This window comes from Tubulanus polymorphus, chromosome 2, assembly GCF_964204645.1.
Source record: "Tubulanus polymorphus chromosome 2, tnTubPoly1.2, whole genome shotgun sequence".
NCBI lineage: Eukaryota > Metazoa > Nemertea > Palaeonemertea > Tubulaniformes > Tubulanidae > Tubulanus > Tubulanus polymorphus.
This window is the reverse complement of record NC_134026.1, coordinates 26738058-26761300: the sequence shown is the minus strand read 5'-3', so window position 1 is coordinate 26761300 and position 23243 is coordinate 26738058. Positions and strand designations below refer to the sequence as shown.

The 23243-nt window shown below is 35.6% G+C and overlaps 7 protein-coding genes across 12 annotated transcripts; 5 read left to right on the top strand and 2 right to left on the bottom strand.

Moving 5' to 3' along the window:
- The first annotated feature begins 407 nt into the window (after positions 1-407).
- On the top strand, positions 408-4424 carry LOC141900015 (tyrosine-protein kinase yes-like). Of its 2 annotated transcripts, XM_074786708.1 has the most exons (12): positions 408-539; positions 1350-1488; positions 1596-1698; positions 1781-1879; positions 1959-2050; positions 2124-2285; positions 2415-2561; positions 2636-2895; positions 3004-3160; positions 3250-3381; positions 3468-3717; positions 4076-4424. In XM_074786708.1, the coding sequence occupies exons 2-12, from the start codon at positions 1365-1367 to the stop codon at positions 4080-4082; spliced, it is 1533 nt and encodes a 510-aa protein (XP_074642809.1). In that variant the 5' UTR covers positions 408-539; positions 1350-1364; the 3' UTR covers positions 4083-4424. The 2 variants fall into 2 exon arrangements, with proteins under 2 accessions (XP_074642809.1, XP_074642808.1); XM_074786707.1 differs by having other exon boundaries at positions 3468-4424.
- Positions 4425-5781: 1357 nt separating this feature from the next.
- On the top strand, positions 5782-9535 carry LOC141898765 (cystathionine gamma-lyase-like). The gene is made up of 11 exons (XM_074784848.1): positions 5782-5950; positions 6836-6917; positions 7072-7167; positions 7379-7488; positions 7622-7820; positions 7903-7980; positions 8113-8265; positions 8348-8469; positions 8557-8609; positions 8695-8833; positions 8985-9535. The coding sequence occupies exons 1-11, from the start codon at positions 5795-5797 to the stop codon at positions 8994-8996; spliced, it is 1200 nt and encodes a 399-aa protein (XP_074640949.1). The 5' UTR covers positions 5782-5794; the 3' UTR covers positions 8997-9535.
- A 514-nt stretch (positions 9536-10049) lies between these two features.
- On the bottom strand, positions 10050-12279 carry LOC141900127 (phospholipid phosphatase 1-like). Of its 4 annotated transcripts, XM_074786882.1 has the most exons (8): positions 12223-12257; positions 12038-12068; positions 11802-11950; positions 11449-11603; positions 11143-11360; positions 10928-11054; positions 10672-10848; positions 10050-10585 (listed from the first exon to the last, which is right to left on the bottom strand). In XM_074786882.1, the coding sequence occupies exons 3-8, from the start codon at positions 11917-11919 to the stop codon at positions 10415-10417; spliced, it is 966 nt and encodes a 321-aa protein (XP_074642983.1). In that variant the 5' UTR covers positions 11920-11950; positions 12038-12068; positions 12223-12257; the 3' UTR covers positions 10050-10414. The 4 variants fall into 4 exon arrangements, with proteins under 4 accessions (XP_074642983.1, XP_074642982.1, XP_074642981.1 ...); XM_074786881.1 differs by lacking the exon at positions 12038-12068 and having other exon boundaries at positions 12223-12279; XM_074786880.1 differs by having other exon boundaries at positions 12038-12271.
- Positions 12280-12331: 52 nt separating this feature from the next.
- Positions 12332-14630, top strand: LOC141899548 (U2 small nuclear ribonucleoprotein A'-like). Its single transcript, XM_074785919.1, has 7 exons — positions 12332-12499; positions 12607-12647; positions 12735-12841; positions 12920-13045; positions 13120-13222; positions 13302-13584; positions 13989-14630. The coding sequence occupies exons 1-7, from the start codon at positions 12418-12420 to the stop codon at positions 14021-14023; spliced, it is 777 nt and encodes a 258-aa protein (XP_074642020.1). The 5' UTR covers positions 12332-12417; the 3' UTR covers positions 14024-14630.
- A 387-nt stretch (positions 14631-15017) lies between these two features.
- On the bottom strand, positions 15018-18641 carry LOC141899398 (serine/threonine-protein kinase Nek8-like). The gene is made up of 16 exons (XM_074785664.1): positions 18528-18641; positions 18080-18341; positions 17822-17998; positions 17674-17722; positions 17495-17577; positions 17203-17411; positions 17043-17119; positions 16754-16950; positions 16535-16676; positions 16387-16463; positions 16185-16302; positions 15948-16098; positions 15716-15855; positions 15495-15641; positions 15265-15423; positions 15018-15186 (listed from the first exon to the last, which is right to left on the bottom strand). The coding sequence occupies exons 1-16, from the start codon at positions 18572-18574 to the stop codon at positions 15065-15067; spliced, it is 2157 nt and encodes a 718-aa protein (XP_074641765.1). The 5' UTR covers positions 18575-18641; the 3' UTR covers positions 15018-15064.
- A 91-nt stretch (positions 18642-18732) lies between these two features.
- Positions 18733-19650, top strand: LOC141900058 (NADH dehydrogenase [ubiquinone] 1 beta subcomplex subunit 7-like). The gene is made up of 3 exons (XM_074786768.1): positions 18733-18922; positions 19079-19247; positions 19393-19650. The coding sequence occupies exons 1-3, from the start codon at positions 18811-18813 to the stop codon at positions 19490-19492; spliced, it is 381 nt and encodes a 126-aa protein (XP_074642869.1). The 5' UTR covers positions 18733-18810; the 3' UTR covers positions 19493-19650.
- A 298-nt stretch (positions 19651-19948) lies between these two features.
- LOC141899271 (SWI/SNF-related matrix-associated actin-dependent regulator of chromatin subfamily B member 1-A-like) lies at positions 19949-22877 on the top strand. 2 transcript variants are annotated; one of them, XM_074785468.1, is made up of 11 exons: positions 19949-20057; positions 20253-20358; positions 20585-20605; positions 21171-21300; positions 21381-21524; positions 21600-21727; positions 21826-21992; positions 22098-22206; positions 22288-22369; positions 22454-22585; positions 22676-22877. In XM_074785468.1, the coding sequence occupies exons 1-11, from the start codon at positions 19953-19955 to the stop codon at positions 22713-22715; spliced, it is 1164 nt and encodes a 387-aa protein (XP_074641569.1). In that variant the 5' UTR covers positions 19949-19952; the 3' UTR covers positions 22716-22877. The 2 variants fall into 2 exon arrangements, with proteins under 2 accessions (XP_074641569.1, XP_074641570.1); XM_074785469.1 differs by lacking the exon at positions 20585-20605.
- The last annotated feature ends 366 nt before the right edge of the window (positions 22878-23243 follow it).

The following is a 23243-nucleotide window of genomic DNA, read 5'->3' as shown; positions in this document are numbered from 1 at the left end:
TTGAAAAAAGATTTCGTTCTTCTTCGGCGTCAATACCCAGATGAGCGAATAGTACTAAATCATTTAGATAAACAGAGGGAGTAATCAAAATCATGGTGGAACCTTATCCCTTGATATGTAAGACCGAAGGGGTACTAGGTTAATGCGAAAACCAGTTTTGAATCGGGGAAACCCAGTACAACATCGTTAGACTTGAACAAACATGTTTCTGCTTCACCACCATTATTGAATTAAAATCAACACTATAACTTTTGTTTAGACACTATATACAGGTATATCTAATTATACGGAGTGGATGCACCTTTCGCTAGAAAATGTTTTTCGACAAGTATTTTTTTTTAGCTTTGTCTGATCAAATCTGCTGAACCTTAAATATAGATTACTGAATTTTATGGTTCGTATAGATCTAGGTCAGCAACAAGGAAGTTTTTTGGCTTTCAATTATTTGTTCCTGGTTGGAATTTTGTAAGTAAAGATATATATACGTTATAAATGTTGTGCCCGCGCGTGCATTATATGATTATATGCTATAACTGAAGGTGAGTTCCGGTAACTTGCTAATATCACAACGTATTCTCTCTTTAAGAGGAAAATCAATCGAAGTAATAAAAAACTTTCGAATAAGAAGAACGCAGCCGATTCAAATTTCAATCAAGTAGTTATTTTCCATCGTGTTTAAAGTTCACATTCTCACGGTAGGCCTACGTGCAGACGACTTGACTTCACTCAAACGCAACTCAGTTGTGTTGATCGGATGCCGAGTTGAGATTGTGGGAAATGGATCGAAGCGTTTCCGAAACCATGTTTTAAAATCACTATCGAATTGACCGATCTAAGTAATGAGTATCTTATAAGGATGAATCAGCTTTTTGCTTTGATTTCATATTAGAATTCATATTAGAAAACTATGATTTCACTTTGATGGTCAGAAATATACGTTACTATGAATTTACTGGTATACTTATATGTGATATTGAGTTTCGAGTGACAAACAAATAATCTAAAAACTGGTTAGTTGAGATTTTTCGTATGAAAATTCATTATTCTAAGAAGGATAACTTTTTGAGAAAAAAATGGCTACTTGCACAAAATGCACGATTCTATTGAACAATTTTTATTTTAGACGGCGCACAGACATTATATTCATGAAGAGTTTAATTGAACTACCGGGTTTATTCATGATAGACAGCATTTCATATGCCTCGTAGCGATAAAGGCCAACAAAACTCCAAATATGACTCATGAACAAGATTAATCAAAATTGAAAATTCTCTGTTGTATATACCGACGATAAGACCTTGTTTAAAATTCTCTGTGGGTATACCAACGATAACAACTTGGTCTTTTAGAATGAAACGTTAAAAATGGGCTGCATACACAGCAATGAACAGAATGGAATCCCTAAGCAGCCCGTTGACGGGGAGTTGACTAACATAACGTCGACCGTGCCAAATATTCCACCACCACCCGTACCACATGAACACACAAGTATGTGCTTTAATGAGATATCAGATACGAGCAAGGACCGCCTTGCACATGACAAAAATAATAATTTAGAAAAACATTCATTTTTTATGGAATTTCTCAATATTCAGATAAAGTATCAGTTCGTGCATTATTCGACTATATCGCCCGCGATGTTGACGATTTATCCTTCCATAAAGGTGATAAAATGGTACTTCTTGAAGACCCTGAAACGTAGGTTTACACTGATATATAATTCAAACATAAATTCGCTGAAGTTATCGCTGAAATATCAAATTCATGATTCACTTTACAGAAACGAATGGTGGTTTGCGCAGCATTTAACAACTGGTCAGAGAGGTTATATACCTCACAATTATGTGTCAAAAGAGGACGGTAAACCAGAGTCGCACGAGTATGTAGCTATTGTAAAAAGAATAATCTAATAGGAAAGCGAAAAAACCAGTATGAAAACAGCTTTTTCATTTTTGCAGTGCTTGGTATAACATTGTACGGCGTGAAGCGGATAAAAGTCTTTTGCTACCTGGAAACCCTGATGGCACATACATAATTCGCCCCAGTGCTGGTAATCAATTTTCCGAAATTCATCCAGCCATTGAAAAACCATGAATGATGACAAAAATGTCGTTGAATTGCAGATGATGGATTTTATGCCCTGTCAGTCAGAAGTTATCATGAAGCTAAGCATATCTGGATTGTTCGTCACTTCAAAATACGACCATTGGATGGAGGCCAAGGCTATTTCATAAGCCCGAAGAAGACATTTGGCACAATAACTGAGCTCACTAACTTCTATTCGGGTGGGTGTTCAAAGAAATTTTTTTAAACTTATACCTTATCATGAACTTTCGAATTATTCGATTTGTCCTGTTCAAAATTTGTCAACTGTACTGTTATATGATATTCTATCATTTCTAAAATACCATTAGCAAACAAAATTGGAAGTGCACAATTAGCTGGTCCGTGTCCTCGCACGTATTCCCCACCAGTTCACTTTAGGGACCTGATACAGAGCGCAGAGGCTTTCACGAAGACGGTTAAATTAGGTGCTGGCAGTTTTGGCGAGGTTTATTCAGGTAAGTTAATCATCGCAACAAATAATTCTCATGACTTTAACCAATGCAATAATGTGATGCATCATCATTTACAGGAAAGTGGAACAGGACAGTGGACGTAGCTATCAAAACGTTGAAAAAAGGCGCCATGTCAACTGAAGCATTCTTGGAAGAAGCTAAAATCATGCACAAACTCAACCATGCGAATATTCTCCCGGTACTCGCTGTTTGTACTGAACCAGAAATATTCATCGTGACCGAAATGATGGCGCACGGCGCTCTTTTAGATATACTAAGAGAAGAGAAGGAAGGAATGAAAATTACTCTAGAAGCGGCAGTTGATATAGCTGCTCAGGTAGATACCAAATACTTGCTTCTGTTCAATTCAATTAAAGTTTAACACCTGATTAAGCTCCGGTTTTGGAGTTCAGAATTGATGTTAATATACTCATTACTTATATAGATTTCAGCCGGGATGGAATATCTGGAAATGAAGGAACTCGTACATAGGGATTTGAGGGCTGCTAATATACTAGTTGGTGACAGTTTGCTAGTTAAAGTAGCAGACTTTGGCCTGGCGAAACTTACAGATGATCGCGGGGCTCAGAAAGCAGATGCGGGTATTATATCAAAATCAACTTTATTTTTGCGAGACAGACATTCCACGACATTTATTTGGCTCGGTGAATGATTTTTCGGCTTTTTTCAGCTACTAAGTTTCCTATCAGATGGACGGCTCCCGAAGCGGCAGTGAACAAAAAGTTTTCAGTCAAATCAGATGTTTGGTCGTTTGGTATCTTACTGTATGAAATCATAACTCACGGTCGCATTCCTTACGCTGGTAAGGTTTCTACCTATTTGAAGCATACCGGTGGCGATAAGTATGTCGCGAATTTATATATATTTACATATATCTTTCTTCTTCAGGAATGAGTAATCAGCAAATACTTGTAGATACGCTCAATGGATACCGTTTACCAAAACCAGAAAAAACACCAATTGAATGCCCCGAAAAACTTTATGAAACGATGCAAAGATGTTGGAAGAAACAACCGGAGGACCGCCCAACTTTCGCTTCATTGCGTGATTATTTTGATGATTATTTCGTGGCAAACGAAGGACAATATGACATGAACATAAGTGCGGCGATCGGCAACCGAAACAAATCAAAAGGCCGGTACGAACCGTGGGAACTCGATAGACCTTCGTAACTTACACGTAACCAAGCTTAAACAGACTCGTTTGCTGCTTCTGGTGGATAACTCAGCACTAAAGAATTGACTTTAACTGCTACGACATTTGCTTTGTATATATATATGAATTTAGCACTTAATAATCAGGCATAATTTGGTAGCGTGTGTATGGCTTTTTAATCGAATTATGTACGATGACTAGATATCATGTACAAGCCAATGATAAGCTTTTTTCGATTTAATGTTTCAAAAAGACATTCGTAATCGCCATGTATTCATAATATCCTGAATGTTGGTTAAATTTATCATAGCTATGACGTATTTTTCGTTTAACTACTTCAGGTACTAAGACGAAGTACTGGTTTGAATGGAACATGTCATACAAAGCAGTCTGCAAATTGTTTCCTTGGGTTGATGTCTCCTGGAACTTATATATATTTACACTAAGCCATAATACGCGATAAATAACAAGAATGCATTCACGTAGATTATGCAATTCGGGGGGCAAGATAATTGAGTTAAGTCGAATAGGATTCCTTATGAAAACGATGGACTCTAAATCGTTTTATAGTCCATGTGAGAAGAAACGTATCGGTATACGCATTCTTGAGATGAAAAATATATTATCAATCAGAATATATATATATATATAGATCTTGATTTTATGAAACTCTTAATAAATCGATGATTTTGCAACCAATTTAATCATTCTTCAATTTTGGGAGAGTTTTCATCACCTCTTGTCTCACCGGACCCATACTTGGATCGAAGATTCTTTTATGGGATGGAATATTACGTAAACCGTATTTTTGTGCTCTGGCGGCGTAACCAGTGACACTGGATCGTCTGGTATTTGCGGGTTGCTGATGCATCGACATTCTTCGACTGCTACCTTGGCCGCTACCAACGCTTGCATTATGCTGGTGTTTTATCGTGAAATTCCTCTCGATATTCCGTAAAGCACGTGATTCAGCCTCTAAACTTTCATTAAGTTCGCTTTCGAATGCTGAAAGCCTGGCCGTTGAAACATCTATTAGCATCTCACGACGTTTTTCGTCGATTCTGTGAAATGTTTTCGATTCTTGATCTGTTCGCCAAACGTAATCTTTTAATTGGCCTGAAATGTTTACGTAATTTTTGAGAATTTACACGAATTAGATATCCTTAAATTGTAATGTGAAACTATCTAATGATTATTGTTTATTTCATTGTGCGAATTGAACCCCAGATATTACTGAATCATTTTCCATTACTTTCCAAGCTGTTTTTCTCCCTGTTTAGTCTGATTATTTCTTTCTTTAATTCCGTATCGTTGAGATCTATGAAGTTTGATGGAGCGTGCTCTTTGATGTGTTTTCTTTCCTCTTTGATCAGTTCATCTACTGTTGACAACTGATCTCGTAGAAAGTTATTATATTCCAACTGATTTGCATACCTTCATTTACAAACAAAAGTCAAACCACAGTTATTGAACTTCAAAAAGAAACCGTGACATGCACAGAATTATGTTTCACCTAGCTTTCCATTCGTTCTCGTCCTCGGGAATAAGCACAATTTGTTTTTCAATTTCTGCATTATTCAATTTCCATCTATTGATTGATTCTCTTATTATACTCAACTTTTCACGCCCTTTTTGAACCCGTAATTGCAATTCATCGAAGTCTTCCATACTTGAATTGGTATAGAAATAAATAAGCTTACAACTTATTATACACTTAATATATATATGAATGACAATTGATGGATTTTTCTTATGCATGGCAACCCTACGACCTGGACGTTTCCATGACGCGCTGGTGTGTACCGTCGGCGTCGAACAGCTGCAAAAGATGACTTGTTTGGAAGGAAGTGCAGCTATGAAACGTAATGTTTTCTGTAATTCGAAACAAAAACAGCAGCAAAACCTTCAACTCTTCCCTTCACTGAACGACCAGCCAGGTAGATGATTTACGTGGGATTCGAGCCTGATAGATTCATTTGATCGCAACGTTCAAATCAGGATTTAGTGACTGGCATTAGGCCATAGCCACACACCCCTTCCTTCATTTCCGGGTCTGCGCGATGGCTGAATGGTTGGATCAACACGTTCCTTTTCCTCACGTTGGTACTGATGCCACACATGCGGGGCAAGCACCAGAACAATGGAAATCATATGCTGTAGTACCCCCAATTTCACTTGCCACCACATTCAAGCAAGGGTCTCCAGGAGAGCATTATGTATGTTTAAAAACGATACATTTATTTACATAATTAGGCCTAATTGTGTCACGACACAGACAGGGCCAGGGCCCAGGTTTAACCACAAAACGTTTCTGATCCCAGTATCCTAGATGTACTATACCGGTATAACTTTTGGTATGACTGCAGTTTAGGTGTCCCTAATGGTTATCATGTACCTAACCTTACCATAACTACTAACACTATTCTTTACAGAGTTGCCACTTCTCCGGATTTCTCAGGAATTCCGGATTTTAAAAAAATCCAATTTCATTTTCGGGAGAAGTCAAATAACCACAAAAGAAAACATGACGCGAAAAAAATAAAATCAATTCGGGATTCGACCCTAAACATCAAAACGTGACGGCTCCGTAGAGGGTTCGAAAAAGCCGTATTGTGCTGCCACATGGTGGCAACAACCCCGCAGTAAACGATTAAACCAAGATGACGCGACGATCGAAATCGACTGACGCTTCGTTTGTTTTTGGCTCTGGTTTATAGATGAGGTGTATTTGACGGAACCAATCGCTATTTTAAAAAAAGATCTATAGGCGGTAATGAAAGTGAGGCCAATAACGCGTATTGCGCCAGAACGCATCTCCTGGCGTTCTAATTTCAAAAATTTTTCTGGTGGAGGACCCCCACACCCCCGACTTATTTTCCGGATTTTTAGCTTCACATAAGTGGCAACTCTGTCTTTAATAACACTAGCGCCACCCAGTGGATAGGTGACCCAAACTGCAGTTAGACCCTGAGAGTCTGGCTCCTCTCTCTTGCCTGGCCCTGGGCTCTAGTCCTGGTCACTTTTTGAATTGCCATATAAGGTCTTAAAGTATTTGAATCTTGATTACTAAAAGTTGATGGTTGCAATGTCTTATTCTTAAGGGATTTGAATACAGTAGAAGTGGAAATCCGACTAGAAATTGTCTTGAAGAATGTATAGCTGCTCTTGATGGTGGAACTGATGGTAAAAATCTATTGCCTGTGTGAAAAAGAATTAGAAACATATTGTAAACAAATTGCCTATTTGACGCAACAAGTGATGGAATAGGGAAGGGAAGATTTTTATCTGATTTTTTCATTATTCTTAATTTAAGCATGAAATTTTAATGTTTTTGTAGGATTTACATTTTCTTCTGGATTAGGGTGTACTTTAACACTCATTCATCTACTCAAACAGGGAGATCATGTGATCTGTATGGATGATGTTTATGGAGGTATAATATGTGGTCATTTAATGATGATTCATTTACTTATAATATGCACAACATTATAAACATAAATTCTTTAGATATAATTTCATGAATAGATAGGTACATAAGAAGGATATAGCACCAAGACTGAGGGACTGTGTCTAATAGGGGGTTGCCCTTTAATGATTGAAATTCCTGAATTTGAAATTATGAATGATTCACATGGCTTTTACAGGAACCAACAGATATCTTACGAAAGTGGCTTCAAATTTTGGAGTCGAGGTTGAAATGGTTGATTGTGCCGAAGCTAAAAATGTGGCCAATGCTATGAAACCTAATACGAAGGTACACAGTTTAGAAATCAAGAATCCAAAGTTTGTCTATTCAATCTTAAACACTTGAATATCTCATACGTGACATCAACCAATAATCAAAAATGAATTGTCTCAAACAATACATGTGCTTGGTTGTTTTTCAGATGGTCTGGATTGAAACTCCGACTAATCCGCTTTTAAAACTTGTGGATATTGAAGCTGTTTCCAAGGTTGTAAAAGAACAATGCAAATCTACAGATTGTCTTATCGTCGTTGATAATACATTCCTTACTTCATATTTCCAACGTCCGCTTAGTTTAGGAGCAGATATAACCATGTATTCTCTTACTAAATATATGAATGGTAGGAACCTGTTGAAAAAAACTGTTAATCTGCTATTCATCGGCACAAGTGAATAATGATAATCGCACCAATCAATTTTCAGGTCACAGTGATGTTGTGATGGGTGCTTGTGTAACAAGTAACAAAGCTGTGGCAGAAAGGTTACGGTTCCTCCAAAATGGTAAGAAATTTTGGTTATTAGGCGTATTGATCAATCAATATCGTGATGCAATGTTTAATCTCGTTGATGTTTACAGTCCATCTGACCTTAGGTTAACCTCTAAATGTCTGTGTTGTGTCTGTGTATTCATAGCTATTGGCAGTGTTCCATCACCCTTTGACTCATATTTGGTAAACCGAGGATTGAAAACTTTACATGTGCGCATGAAGGAACATATGAAAAATGGAATGGAAGTTGCTCAAGCTCTGTTAAAGAACCCACGTGTTGAAAAAGTCATTCACCCAGGTACAGAAGCTTTAGAATTAATTAGTCTTAAGGGGTTTGTTGTAAATATTGAATATGTAATTCATTGTAATACTGTTTTCAGGGTTGCCATCTCATCCCCAGCATGAATTGGCTAAAAGACAAACAAGAGGCCATTCTGGTATGATAACTTTCTTTTTGAAAGGAGGTTTAGAAGAATCCAAAAAATTCCTCAAGTCGCTTAAGGTACAACTTTTGCCGTTATTTAGTACTTTACTACTGTCTTTTTCTACTTTTCTGTGTGAACTTAATGATTGAACTCTATACTTTCAGATTTTCACATTGGCCGAGAGTCTAGGAGGGTATGAAAGTCTGGCAGAATTGCCGTAAGTAGTGTATATTGTATTTACATGTGTTTTGTCCAGGTTTCTACATACTACAGATTATTTGATATATTTTTATGTAATTCAGGTCCATTATGACCCATGCGTCTGTTCCACCTGAACAAAGAGCTGTTCTTGGAATATCCGACAACCTCATAAGATTATCAGTTGGTATCGAAGACAGTGACGATTTAATTGCTGACATTGAACAGGCTCTAGAGAAAGCTGTAAGTACATATTACTTTTGTGATCATTCATGAGTTACCATTGTGCTTATCTATACTAGATCACTGTTCTACCACATGATTTCCTTTTATTTTAAGTTATTCTGAGTTATTTTAATTTTGTGTACATGATTTTTTCTGTTTGCTGTTTCAGGTGAAGGTATAGATGATTGACTGTACGTGCTCAATAAGGATGTGTACTTTCTACGTGCTTTCATTCATTAATTGCGCTGAAAGAATGATTCTGGATGAACAATAAAATGGCTTAACGCTCAAGGTGTTAGAAATACCAATAATGATATATATAATATTTACTGACTTTCCATTATGAAATTCAAATCTGGATCAGGGATCAGGCTGTGCCTGAAGTATTTCTCATGCAGCTACCGGTTAATTGTATGTATAGAATACATGCTGTTTTAAAACATGATCTATATCAGTATTCATTCAGTTTACCATGTATGCTAAATATAAAGCATGGGTGTTATTTTCTTAGGTTAAAGTCAGTGATGCAATTGTAGTACTTATATGAGTAGATTAGAAATATAACTGAAAAATATATTTTTTACATTTATTTATTGCTCTTGTATCCTGCTTATGTTTTAATCAACTATTTACTTTATCTTCCCATCTGATGTGATAACTGTATCTAATATATCTAATATGTATTTTGCCGTGTTCTAGTGTTAGTTTTAAAGTCAAATAAATACACACCTTGAGTAAATTGACTTCTTCATGGGTTTTTCCTGTTCTACGGATATTGATTTGATCATCTAGGTAAGATCTGTGTGAACAGAGTAAAGAAAATGATACCGGTAGTTGAAGATTGGACATGGCTTTCATCCTGGGCCCCAACTCGTCACCGTGAAGTTTGAAGCTTCATCAAATATGAAATAGTTGGCCCCCGATATGCCGCCCACATCGGTGCAGAACGATTTTGGCGGTAAAGGGAGTATGGCGGTATATCGAGGGTGTTTTACTATGTATTTATATTGAGATGTACATTGAGAAAACCTGGCAGTAGGCAGGGGTGGCGGTATATAGGAGGGCAGTATATCGGGGGTTAACTGTACTTCACTATTTTGTGTAATCTGGAAAAAGTGGAAATCTTGAATTTTGAATGTGGAATCCATGAGTATAATTTAAAACAAGAAATAATCCATATATGTATATAATACTTTCTTGTGTAATCAACTAAGTGTACAACATAAAATGCATCCATTATATTTAATCATTGATAGCACCTTCCTATTAAAATACAAATACATGCGATACAACACTATACATAACACTTTAAAACAATATTATTTTTGATTTTCAAAACATTTCCAGCAATAAAAACAACGATATTTATAATACTTATTTCCATTAAATCAATTACACCAAAATGAAAGATAAAATACACAGATATATATCGTATGAGTACCCCACACTGTTCAGACTGATTTTCATAATACACGTAATAACCTGATGATGTATTAACTTACATATATAAAAAGCAACTATACATTGTGTACAACCAGAATATACCGTTTGTACATTTAGATTACATATTTCTATTAGTTGAGACAATATATCTTAAATCTAAACTGGATGTTCAACTTCCAGTGATTCAACAGTATCAAACAGATGTGTATGCTCGCCTATTTCTATAGAACTACCCATTTTTCTTGTATTCGTCGACACTGCCACAGATTTCGATGTCTTGGTTTCTGCTTTAGTTTTCTTGTAAAAAAGGTTGGTTACTTTGACAGCCTGTTAAAATATAAATATTTTATTGGAATGATTGAAACAGAAAAAAATTGTTTCACCTAATAAATGAAGAAAAACATCAAATTTACCACATAGACTCCAAGCAATATTCCTAAAAAACTACCAGCAATGACATCCACCCAGTGATGTTTGTAGTCTGATATTCTTGTCAGTGCAATATAGTACGCAACGCATATTGCTCCAGCTTGCAGGAGGGGACAGAACAGGACTGAAAAAGTCACCTTTAATCTAGCCTGAAGATATATCTACAAAGACAAAATTTAAAAAAAATTTAGCATCTGGTTTGTGTGCAGTTCCTATTTACAGAATGCTCTTAATACGTACAACCAAATACACCATAGAGTAAGCAGAAAGTGCGGCATGCACGGATGGAAATGAACAAAAGGAAGATTTTATTTCCCAAGCGTAGACTTGCTTATTTTGACAATTGTCGATACTTAGATTTGTAAACCTAAAAGACAGATAAATAAACAATACAATATGAGATGGATCCAAATAAATTGACCAACATTACAGTAACTTGCAACAAACATACATACCCTTTAGTACAATTTGAGAAGGTAATGTTTGGTTTGCATGTAGCCAGAAAATTTGGTTGCAATCGCATCGTACTCACTTTTCCAATATGAGTAAAAATCAATGTCACAGCCGCACCAAATGTGTATAATACAGTCACTCGTATAACTTCAGTTAAACTGACACAAATATAATCTTTACTCGCTCTGTGAGATTCAGATGCTAATTCTGTGACATAAAACTTTAAAAGAAATTGATCATTCATTGACATTGCATTTTCTGCATCCAAATAATTGGATGGAATTTCAAATCGATACAACAACACTTACAAACGTAACAGGGACAACAGATCCAACTACGTACAACAATGAATGCGATACTGTATCTCCCATGTAAGGATACTGTAAATTCTGACGATTTTGACATGGGAAGTCGACTGTGCCAATAGTAGTCCAATTAACAAGGGCTGCCAGAAGCAACAACACTGAAAAAGAACATAGTAGGAAATGAGGAATAATACCAGAGCACTGATGAGAAACTAGTTAGCAACCTATGGTTGGTGCTAAGCTTTATAAATTTGATTGACCTATAATTGGGGATATACCTGAATTGCCAGAGGTATCAAACTTATGTTTTGGTAACAGCAAATATATTACACTTTGATAAACAAAGAAAAACCTACTAATCAAAATCAACAGTAAATCCACAGCTGTCCATAGTGTACATTTCAATGTTGGTATCTGAAGGTGAGGATTTTGAATCATCTTGCTTTCGCTATAATTTCTCATTCGACGGATCATCTTTTTCTAATTGAGGTGTCCGTGTAAAAAACTGGAAATACATGCAAATTTCTACTAAACTTAAGTTCTTTGGAAGAAAGCCTGACAATTATCTCAGTTTTGACAAGAAAAAGATTACCAAATAGATTTCACACTAGGCCTAATCTCCCCTAGGAAAAAAAGTAAGGGTATAACAACGCTTTATTGCCTTATATTGGATCTTAACACCTATTTTCAGACACTATCAACTATGCGCTTAACCAAGCTTTATTAAATAAGACGCAGGTGAAGCATTTTTGTCCTTCCAATAGGCTATAAACACACTAATTTGTGAGAATATTGATCCATTAGTTTGCCAATCCAGTCCAATTTAAGTCTAGTTACCGATTATAGTGTTATCTAGATGGCAGCACTGTAGATACGCAATAAAGAAGATTTGAATTGTGCACGCACCGAACAACACGGCGCGTTTTCAGAACGAAATAACAGCACTAAAAAGGCAACTAGATATATTCCACGATGGTTAAATTAACTCCTGAATTGATTGAACAATCTGCTCAATTCACAAATCCAGTCAGAGACCGGGAACTTGATTTACGAGGTAAGATTCGACCAGCTAACGCGGCCGGTTATTGTTTTCGGTTGCACTAATTACTGAACGAAACCGATTTAACATTACTTCGATGACGCTTATTATTGTCATTTCAGGATACAAAATTCCAGTGATTGAAAATCTAGGAGCGACGCTTGTATGTATTCACTCTGTATTTATGATTGCGATGTAGTAAAAAATGCTGACAAGTCAATTGATCGACTTCTTTCATTTTCATTTACAGGATCAATTCGATACTATAGACTTGTCAGATAATGATATCAGAAAAGTAGATGGTTTTCCACTCCTCAACCGACTCAAAACGGTTCTGCTGAATAATAACAGAGTTGTGTATGTATCATGCATATTATATCGCTTCATTGTCGGAAATGCTTCATATCGTTCTCTAGATGTTGTGACTTTTTTCAGTCGAATCGGTGAAAATTTGGAAGAATGTTTGCCACATCTTGATTCAATAATTCTCACGAATAACAACATTCAAGAGCTGGGAGATATAGATGTGTTATCAACAGTAAAAACACTCAGCTCTCTAAGGTTTATATAACTACGAATGAAATGTATATTTTCCATGTCATTATATGTTCCATTAATGTTGTATGTTATTTTAGTTTAATGCGAAATCCAGTGTCAACTAAGAAACATTACAGATTGTACGTGATACATAAATTACCACAATTAAGGCTGTTGGATTTCCGGAAGATAAAAATGAAGGTAAGTACAGTTTATATTCCACTGTAAGCTACGAAAATATGTTTCCAAGTTTCTTGAGAAATTTGCTTTGTTTTTGAAGGAAAGAGAAGCAGCAACTCAGATGTTCAAAGGAAAACGCGGTCAGAAACTTGTGCAAGATATTGTTAAGAAAACAAAGACGTTTGTTCCTGGAGCCACAATTCAAGAGAAGAAGCAACCAGAAATACAAACTGGGCCATCAGAGGAAGAAATCAGTGCTATTAAACATGCTATAGCTAATGCTACGACATTGGAAGAAGTGGAACGATTGACACAACTGCTGCGATCTGGTCAGGTACCCGGCAGTCACACAAATGGATCAGCATCATTTAACAGACATGCAGGTTAGTGAAGATAATATTGAACAATGTGATACCAGCAACAACAGATGGCGCAACACAACACCGAGTTATTCGTAGTGAAAATTAATTGATTTTCAATGAAATTTGAACTTGATTTTTAGGCTTCCAAATCTGAAAATTGTCAAATTACGGTAATTGTTATCGGATGTTACATTCCCTTTCTCACTCAGTGTATGTTATTGATTTCACTGAAAATCGATTAAGTTGATTCCAATTTAATTGAAATACAGAAAAAAATTGAAGCGCGGCAACCCGATGCCACTAGCGATCCTGGCGGATTATCACTGAATGCAGTGCTCCCCTGGTAGCCTTGCCGGTATCCATTGATTTATGTTTTGTATTACCGAATTTTGATCAATTAATGAATTTGCTTTCAATCGTTTCAGATGATGAAGAAATGGAATATGAAAGCAATATGTAGTGAAAATTATCTGTGGAATAGACTCTGAAAATTTCAATCGTTTCATCATAGAAGTTATAGATACTGTGATCTATAACTTGCGAATATGGTGTCCCCGCGTGAAACCAAGTCTCTGGATCATCTTATGAATTCAGTGTTTTACTTTTTCAGCAATTCAAGTCCATGTACTGCATATACCAGAGCTGCTCCATGTATTAACTTTGTATCTAATATTAAGACTGATAAAAACTATGATACCACACTTATACACTTGGATTACTCTGAACAAAACTATTTGATTCAGCATCAGAGTTCAGAGGGTGTGAATTCAAAAACATACAAATTGTAGAAATAATGTTTTGCATTTGTCTTTTGTAATAAAAGGTTGAGAAGCGAAATACTGAAATGGTAGTAATTTAATTTTTTCTAATTCAATAAGGTAAGTAAGCAAATGTTACTTGATATAGGAAATGGTGAATACTTGTGAGACTAACCTCTGTAAGCTCTGTAGTGGGCAGAACGATTGTCTTGTTATTTTTCAGATTTTGAAGTTGTAGCAACGATGAACATAAAGGAGCTATCTGCATTTTGTTGTAAAAGTCGGCAAATAAATTTTTATTCATTTTTATATTGTGGATTGCTTTGAATTATTTTTGGGTGTATCCAGGACTATACAGGCAAACCTCCCCAGGAAAAGGATCTAGGGAAATTGGAAGGCCGGGGTCCAGAAGGAAACGAATTGTATTTCTCTGCAAGCAACCATGTCAAAGGCCACTATTTCTAAAGAAACACTTTCTAAAGATAAGAATTCCGAGAGGATGAGTGTCACTTAAACTACCGGTATATCTGTCTTGAAATGGCAAACCTCTTTGGGAAGGCAGGGGTCTGGAATCCCCGAGACCACCTCATAGAAGTGCCTCTGCATTTGCCATACCTTTTTGAGCTATTAATATGAAATGAACTTAACTACCGGTATTGACTTAACTAAAATATATTGATACATTAATACAGATAAAGATAAACTGCTATAAAATGGATGGACAATTGATAGAGCATTGGTGGTTAGTGTACTTCGTAAACAGTTTCCAAATCATCAGACTGCGTGCCAGTAATTGTTGAAATGTGCTGTGTTGGCTTGTGATTTTCAACTGGCATTTGGGCATTTAATACTAACCGATTGACGGCTGAAATATCAAAACAAGAGATAAAAAACCTCCAGAAACTCCAAAAATATCGGTGATAATTGTGATCTGAGAACTTACGTTTTGTAGCTGCTAATGTACTGCTATGACTTGACGACATGTCAACAACTACAAATATCTCTTTGACTGGTAATTTCACTTCGGACGGAGTTGTAATATTTTCATTGCCACGTCCGAGCCTTCCTCTTGATTTTTTGCCCCATGAATATATTTTGCCATCTGAAAGATTTTTCAATGGATTAAAGTTTAGTTAAAAATCTTGCTGAAACGAATGATGCGAAACTGATTACCATTAGTAACAGCAGTTGTAAATGTATCTCCACACGAAACCATAGTAATGTCTTCAGTAGGAAGTGTAGGAACTATACTTGGATATGGATTATCATGTCCAAGCTGTCCAAATTGATTTGAACCGAAAGTATAACACTGTCCACATTCTAGAAAGACAAATTCATTGCATCGTTGAGCTTTGTTGCAGGACAAATCAAAAGCTGAATGATGAAATTTTTACCTGTAACTACAGCAGTATGTGATGTACCAATGGCAACAGATTTAGTTTTTAAATCATCGAAGCCTCTTGAAGAAACTGGTGTGAAATAATTTGCTCCCACTGATTCTTGTTCTTCTCCATTTAATGCTAACTTATTGAATCTTTTAAGAAAAGAATTACTGGTACCTGATACTCACCCATTGATGTAATACATTTTTGCGTTGATTTTGTCATATAATTCGATAATTTTTACCTGTTACTACCACAGCATAGAAGCCGACCACCAGTAGTAATCATGATTGAACAGTCCACACCACATTGCACTGATTGAGGTTCAAAATCTCCATTCACAACCACCAACTGAGGTACAGACCATGATTCATTATTTCCAAGCCCGAGACGACCTATGAAAACACAGTTTAATAAAGGAGAAGTTTGAATTTAAGGAGAAAAAATTGATTCTCAAAAGAATATACATTTTTACACATACCATGTTCCCCACGTCCCCAAGCAAATACTTCATGGTCATTTGTGACTGCCAACACATGTGATGCTCCACATGAAACCTGAGCAACTTCATATCCAAGTAACGCTTCCACAATTTTAGCCTGAAATAAGACATTTTAATGAATAAAGCATAGAAACATCAATCTTCAGTCGAATAAGAAGCAAACAGTAGAAAGATTTCTTACATGAGAGATATCATGAAAATTTCCATGACCTAGACAGCCATTAGCCCCACTACCAAATGTCATCATTATGCCGCGATCTACAAATCATGGTTTGATAAAGAATATGTCTCAATATTTGGCATTAATGTAGGAAATTTCATCCACATACCAGTCAAACAAGCGGTGAACAGGTCTCCACAAGCTACATGTTGAATAGTAACTGCAGATTGACCCTCAAGAAATCTTGGTATATATGTAGGTCCAACATAACTCGATCCTGGTAATGGTGATTCAGAATCAATGCTAGATACCTGAAATTTTGATACAATGTATCGAGTACTGTGTATTCGATGACGATAAAATGCAGACAAAAATTTAACGTGACTACCTCCCAGATGATAACTCTTCCACTCTTAGTAACAGCAGCTTTTTGAGTTCGGCCAGCAGCAACTTGGGTAATCTCTATTTCAGCTGACGGAAGAGGCAATTGAAAAGGAGTATTGATGCCATTACCCCAAGTGAAAATCGAACAATGAGTAAAGTACTTCACTACTTCAGATTCTGACATAATGCTCTGAGTTGTCCCTAAAAAATAAAGGAAAACATAGTTACCAGTATCTCGATAATATGAAGGTAATAGGATTATCTTAGAAACAGAATGATGATTTTGAAAGTACCTTTCTGTTGAGATGCAATTGCTACTCTTTTCTGTTTGTTAACTTTTGTTGATGAGACATTTATTGGATGATGGATTCTGAAATCGTTTAAATCATTTTTAAAAAACATAACTCATCTGTAGTCATACTATATGCCCTGTTATATGTTCGAGGTTCTTACCGAGTGGATGGTACCTTCCCCATATCAGTGTAAAGATTCATTAGATGATTTATCACAATGGGCTGAGCCATGATTTGATTAATGTTTGGTCGTTTGTTCGGATCGAGATGAAGCATACTAAGGATTAAGGATCTCAGTTCTTCGCTGTAATGTTCAGATATGGGCGCAAAAGTGCCACGCATAATCTTCAACACAAGTGCTGGCAAATTCTAGACAATAAACAACGACATGGACAATTAATGCATAGCTATCAGCACATTGATAAAAGCTGTATAAGGAAGAAAATACTTACAGCAGCTTCAAATGCTCTCTTGAGACTAGCTATTTCATATAAAACACATCCTAACGCCCATATATCACTCTTTTGATTATATGTACTTAAGTTAAAGAATTTACAGGTTTCGTTATAACTCTCTAAACTAGACTCCACAATATGCTTCAACAGCATTATTCATTTTATTAAAGGATATGGTTTGCCTTCACATAGTTCTGGAGAAATATAACATGGAGTTCCAACTACCTACAATATATTAATTTGAGCAAAAGATTATTGCACAGTAGGAAAAAAAACGTTTAGTGAAAACTTCGAAATAGTTAATATCAACTTATATCAACTTACAGTATACGCTTTACTTTTGCTGCTTAACACTTTTGATATGCCGAAGTCTCCAATCTTTACAACAGCCTTTTTCTTGTCAAGTAATATGTTTTGCGTTTTCAAATCTCTGTGCAGAATTTGCTTTGAATGCACATGATGCAGTGAAAGAAGCATTTGCACAAAGAATTTCAGGATATCCTAAAATTTAAAATCGAATTAGGGGATCATGAGTCATGATTAAACAATTGTTAGAATTTCTTATAAGCTCAATATAGATACCTCCTCTTCCATCAGATTACCATTCCTCTGTTGGATATACTCAAACAATGTTCCTCCTTGAGCATATTCCATTACAATCATCAATGCTTTATCTTCTAAATAGTTTTCATAATATTCAATAATGTTCGGATGAGACAACATTGATAGAACTTTCACTTCATTTAATGCTGCTTGCCGTTCATCTTTAGTCATTTGTTCAACTGGTATTTGTTTGACGATGACTAATTTCCCATCATGTATACGCTTTGTTAGGTAAACAGTGCTGTAACATATCAAAGTATTCATTCTAGAACTATGAAAATATGAAAATATAATAAATTGGTGGACAATTTAATTATTACCAGAAGGGGGGGGGGGTAACCACAACAACTTCGTTCGTCACCAACAAGCAGATATGTGTATTGTTTGTGACCAATAAGTAATTTTGAATATGAAAAGCTTTACATACCCGTAAGCACCTCTACCAATTACTCTGATGCGTTCATATTTCTCCATTATCTCCAGACAGCTTGCAGGAGTATCTAAGTTTACTTTACAGTTTACTTTTCCATTTCTATTTTTCGGAACCCGGAAATTAAATTAAAAAAATGTATGGTTACGCATACGATACTTTTCGGGAAACACTACTACACGGGTTTGGAATTACCCGCAGAATGTTGTTACCCAGTGCGTTCACTTCCGTGTTGTTGGGTTAATAGGTTTTTTCGGCTTTGATTTTAAAAGTAACCAAAATGGGACAGTGGTACTCGTCGTATATAAGCCACCCCGATACAACTCCTAATTATAAAGAAGAACCAACATTTGATGCGATGTATGGATTTCCAAATGGCAGGAAAGAAAGAGGTAGGCCTATTTAAATTTGTCAAGTCAATGACAATTCCAATCATCAATGCATTATATTTCAATGATTTCAGGCATCTTTTAATGCTGTTATTCTGATATGCCATTAACGGTAGAGTTTGTAGCTCCGCATTCATTTCTCGTACTTTGTATTTTCAGTTTGTATCGCATCTTATGAAGAAATGCAAGCTGCTAATTTGCCACTAGATAAACGAGATTATTGTGCTCATCTCTACATTGATTTCATGAGATGCAAAAAAGAGAATATGCCCTGGAATATAAAATGTAAACATGAATTACATGAATGGGAAACATGTCAACATAATGAGTGAGTTTTTATTTGAAAAATCTTGTTCGATAATTGCGAATATGTAAGTCTTTACAAGTTCATGTTTTCAAGTTCACAAGTAAACAACAGGCTCTTGCATGTACTGAACTATGATTGAAATGTCTAAACATTTTGAATTTTTCAGTTTTATAATGAGAATGAAAGAATTTGAAAGGGAGAAGAGACTTCTGGAAAGAGCGAAGAGAAAGGCACTGAAAGAAAGTACTGAATCACTAGATGAATAATCAAAGATACTTTTTTCAAAAATATGAACATTTTGTAAAATATGAATTGACCTAGAGTGTGTTGATATTAAGATAACTATGATTTGTGTCATAGAAATGTACGATTAGAGGACTTATAATTTAGCTATAGATGCAGCCCAATAAATTGTTGTGTTTTAAGAAAATAAAATCTAACAATTCTTTTTATGAATGGACAAATCTCAGCGGATTTAAACTTTTAGCACACTCCTTTTTCCTTTTGATCATCTGGAACCTCAGCAAAAAGAATTTGAATCCTACGTTTCAGTAAAACGTGGAGGCAGATAATAAGGACGTAAACTATTTAAGTATAAGATACGAGCTTTCGCTTCATCACGTAAGAAGGGTGTGTTTGACAGTCGTTTCTAAACTACGGCTACACTTTATGCTGGCGTGGCAAGTGAGGATATGTACTCGTATGTGGCGCCACCTACAGTTCAAAATGGCGACGCCGAATTCGTTAATTTGTGGAACTCGAACTTTCGGTGAAAAACCTATCCCTTTCCAGATCGAAGATGATGGCGATTATTATTACATCGGATCTGAGGTAACTAACAGATAATTTTGATATATGTTGTTTTATGGTTCATTCGTTAACACGATAAGACCAGCGATAAAAGGTCTTTGTTTTCATAAAACAGTCGTACTATTTACTAACTGAAACAGTTAAGTCTGACTAAGAAGATAAGTTTTTTGTTAGAATTTGTTTATTCATAACTTTGTTCTTCTATTTCGTCGACAGGTTGGAAATTATTTGCGAATGTTCAGAGGTTCATTGTATAAACGTTATCCTTCATTGTGGAGAAGATTGGTTTCAGTTGAGGAAAGAAAAAGAATAGCCGCTTTAGGTACAGACATTTAACTATCTATATTTGTCACATTGATGTGTGTGTTCAGCATGTGAGGAATATCTTAAAAAACAAATCGACATAGAATTTCCCTCAATGAATTCTAATATATTCATACACAGCATGTGAATATACTTGCATGGTTAGAAGTTTTGTTTTCTGCTTCTATATACTTTGTTTTATTATTGCTTGGTTGGCTGTGGTTTGACATATGTTCATTTTACAGGTGTATCAGTTAAAGCTGCAGGTAGGTTTAAAGTCAAACATATCACACAATATTACTTACTCTAGACATTTTAGTATCTTAACCAATCCCTTTGCTTGTCAGTTGATACGAAAATAATGTTTTGAAGTCTATTATAATCTAGATTTCCCAGTTTTTTTACAGCATCATTCCGATTCTCTTTATACAGAGCAGTAAAATTCAAGTGTTATTCATCAAATGCTAAACATTATTTCTTGCTTTCTAACAATTAGCCGGTGTCTTTTCTTGAGAAGTATTACTTATTGAGTAACTGCATCATCTTAAAGTGATGGTTATTTTACTAACATAAGAATATTTGTCTTTGAAGATGTAGTCATTCAATTGCTTCGCTAATTCTTAATATCATATATTCAACAGTTAGTTATTAGATGGGAATGGGCAGCCAATAATATTTCAGCAGTTCTGTATGACTGTAATTAGCTAGCATGATAAGCTGTTTTTTTTTCAGCCTCTGTTGTTCCATTTCTTGTGTTATTCAGTATTTTGTACCCCATTCAGTTGTTTCAATTAGATTAATATATGTAAATCTTATCTTTTAATTTTGCAGCTGGTTTTGGTCAGCATACCCTAGCTACAAATATCACTTTACTAAAAGCGTCTGAAGTGGATGAGATATTCGAAGGAAGGGATGATAAATACAAGGCAGTATCAGTAGGAGCTGATCAGACGCCTGCTAGGTATATTTGTCAATTATGCTCATTCTCTATAGAGAGATGAATCTATGATAATGAGAGATAATTGTGCTTCTTTATTTCAGCGATAGTAAATCTAGAAACAAACGTGGTAATAACTGGGTGCCCACTGTCCCCAGTAGTTCACATCATTTAGATGCTGTACCTTGTTCAACGCCAATTAATCGTAATCGAATGTCCAAAAATAAGATGAGAACATTCCCATTGTGGTAAGTATCATAGTGGTCTAAACCTTGACTTTGGTTGAAGAATGACATTATGTTGTCATATTATGTTTCTTACAGTTTTGATGACTTGGATCCAGCTGCAATGCATGAAAATGCCCGTCAGGCTGAGGTTCTTGTACCAATTAGACTCGATATGGAAATTGAAGGTCAAAAGCTCAGAGATTGTTTCACATGGAATAAAAATGGTAATAATATATCAATACCAACAAGCATTTTATTTCGAAATGTTTTATTTAATTGTATAAGATGTTCCTGATTTTATGTAAATTGATTGTATTTTTAGAAACATTGATTACTCCAGAACAATTTGCCGAGATTCTATGCGATGATTTGGATTTAAATCCGATGAATTTTGTGGCAGCCATAGCTCAGGCAATCAGACAACAGATTGAAGCATTTCCAGCAGATAACATTATAGAAGAACAGTTGGATCAAAGGGTTATCTTAAAAGTAATGACGAATTTCATTTGTATCACCATGGACTCTAATCCATGGTATCACATATATCACTTTTTTAGAAGATTCATTTTCGATGTATGTTACCTATATTTTCAGTTGAACATCCATGTGGGAAATATATCGTTAGTTGATCAATTTGAATGGGATATGTCTGAACCAGAAAATAGTCCCGAAGAATTTGCAACTAAACTCTGTGCTGAATTAGGTAATTAAGAACTAAGAAATTCTTTTAACTCTGTATATTTGAAATAAGTAACTCGAGGGTTTATTGTAATTAACCATTTAGGTCTTGGAGGTGAATTTGTAACATCAATAGCATACAGCATTCGTGGACAGTTGAGCTGGCACCAAAGAACATACGCATTTAGGTAGAGTAGTAGTGAATGATTGTAGAATTAATGGTAAAACTACAGTACATTTGATTTAATTACAATAATGTAAATATGTTTCAGTGAAGCGCCATTACCACAGATAGAACTGGCATTTAGAAATCAGAATGAATCAGATCAATGGTGCCCATTCCTCGAGTCATTGACAGATGCAGAGATGGAGAAAAAGATCAGAGATCAAGACAGAAACACCAGGTGTGTACATCCTCTATGTATACTGTGTACTGACATGTCGAATGTTGATACCTTTCAGAATTCTGAATACGAACTATTTTATATTTTTAGGCGAATGCGTCGATTAGCAAACACCGCACCTTCATGGTAAACTACTGAAAGACAATCGCTCACTGAATTATGACATGCTTGTGCAATCTTACTACATGTAAAAGTATGGGGAGAGCATTGTGAATTGAATTTTGTACTGTTTCTCATTTTGTATTTATCATTGTAAAGTATCTCTGGAAGTAATAAACAAATTTTATGTAAATCGTGTCTTTATTGTAAACTCAAATACGTGAGGATTAAGTATTGAATTAGTTATTACTCATCGCAGTCGTGATGTACAGTAGACTTCGCTCAAGTCAAATCTTTTGGGACCATAAAATGTGTCCGAGTGATATCGGAGTTGGATGTTATGTATTTCATATATACCGGTAGTAAGTGTAAAAAAATTACTTCAGTAATGATATCATCACTGGATCTAGATGCATCTACTACAATACTGATCAATACAGAGTATCAACTATTCCGGGCCACTATTTAAATGCTATGACAAATATTCAGTTAACTTCCAAGATAAAGGTGCATATTTTGACGTACATTTTTGTGAAAAATTATCAGAAATCAGGGCCTT

Coding starts and splice junctions, on each gene's coding strand:
- LOC141899398 (XM_074785664.1), bottom strand. CDS start 18,574: ATGGAGAAATATGAACGCATCAGAGTAATTGGTAGAGGTGCTTACGG. Junction 17,723..17,821: donor GCAAAAGTAAAGCGTATACT/GTAAGTTGATAT, acceptor AATATATTGTAG/GTAGTTGGAACTCCATGTTA. Junction 15,424..15,494: donor TACAACTGCTGTTACTAATG/GTAATCAGTTTC, acceptor AAAATCTTTCAG/ATGGCAAAATATATTCATGG.
- LOC141900015 (XM_074786707.1), top strand. CDS start 1,365: ATGGGCTGCATACACAGCAATGAACAGAATGGAATCCCTAAGCAGCCC. Junction 2,051..2,123: donor CATAATTCGCCCCAGTGCTG/GTAATCAATTTT, acceptor GTTGAATTGCAG/ATGATGGATTTTATGCCCTG. Junction 2,562..2,635: donor TTTTGGCGAGGTTTATTCAG/GTAAGTTAATCA, acceptor CATCATTTACAG/GAAAGTGGAACAGGACAGTG.
- LOC141900058 (XM_074786768.1), top strand. CDS start 18,811: ATGGGACAGTGGTACTCGTCGTATATAAGCCACCCCGATACAACTCCT. Junction 18,923..19,078: donor AAATGGCAGGAAAGAAAGAG/GTAGGCCTATTT, acceptor TTGTATTTTCAG/TTTGTATCGCATCTTATGAA. Junction 19,248..19,392: donor GAAACATGTCAACATAATGA/GTGAGTTTTTAT, acceptor TGAATTTTTCAG/TTTTATAATGAGAATGAAAG.
- LOC141898765 (XM_074784848.1), top strand. CDS start 5,795: ATGGCTGAATGGTTGGATCAACACGTTCCTTTTCCTCACGTTGGTACT. Junction 6,918..7,071: donor TCTTGATGGTGGAACTGATG/GTAAAAATCTAT, acceptor ATGTTTTTGTAG/GATTTACATTTTCTTCTGGA. Junction 7,489..7,621: donor CTATGAAACCTAATACGAAG/GTACACAGTTTA, acceptor GTTGTTTTTCAG/ATGGTCTGGATTGAAACTCC.
- LOC141899548 (XM_074785919.1), top strand. CDS start 12,418: ATGGTTAAATTAACTCCTGAATTGATTGAACAATCTGCTCAATTCACA. Junction 12,500..12,606: donor CCGGGAACTTGATTTACGAG/GTAAGATTCGAC, acceptor TTGTCATTTCAG/GATACAAAATTCCAGTGATT. Junction 13,223..13,301: donor TCCGGAAGATAAAAATGAAG/GTAAGTACAGTT, acceptor TTGTTTTTGAAG/GAAAGAGAAGCAGCAACTCA.
- LOC141900127 (XM_074786881.1), bottom strand. CDS start 11,919: ATGATCCGTCGAATGAGAAATTATAGCGAAAGCAAGATGATTCAAAAT. Junction 11,055..11,142: donor TTCTCAAATTGTACTAAAGG/GTATGTATGTTT, acceptor TCTGTCTTTTAG/GTTTACAAATCTAAGTATCG. Junction 10,586..10,671: donor TATTGCTTGGAGTCTATGTG/GTAAATTTGATG, acceptor ATATTTTAACAG/GCTGTCAAAGTAACCAACCT.
- LOC141899271 (XM_074785468.1), top strand. CDS start 19,953: ATGGCGACGCCGAATTCGTTAATTTGTGGAACTCGAACTTTCGGTGAA. Junction 21,525..21,599: donor ATGAGAACATTCCCATTGTG/GTAAGTATCATA, acceptor TGTTTCTTACAG/TTTTGATGACTTGGATCCAG. Junction 22,586..22,675: donor GATCAAGACAGAAACACCAG/GTGTGTACATCC, acceptor TTATATTTTTAG/GCGAATGCGTCGATTAGCAA.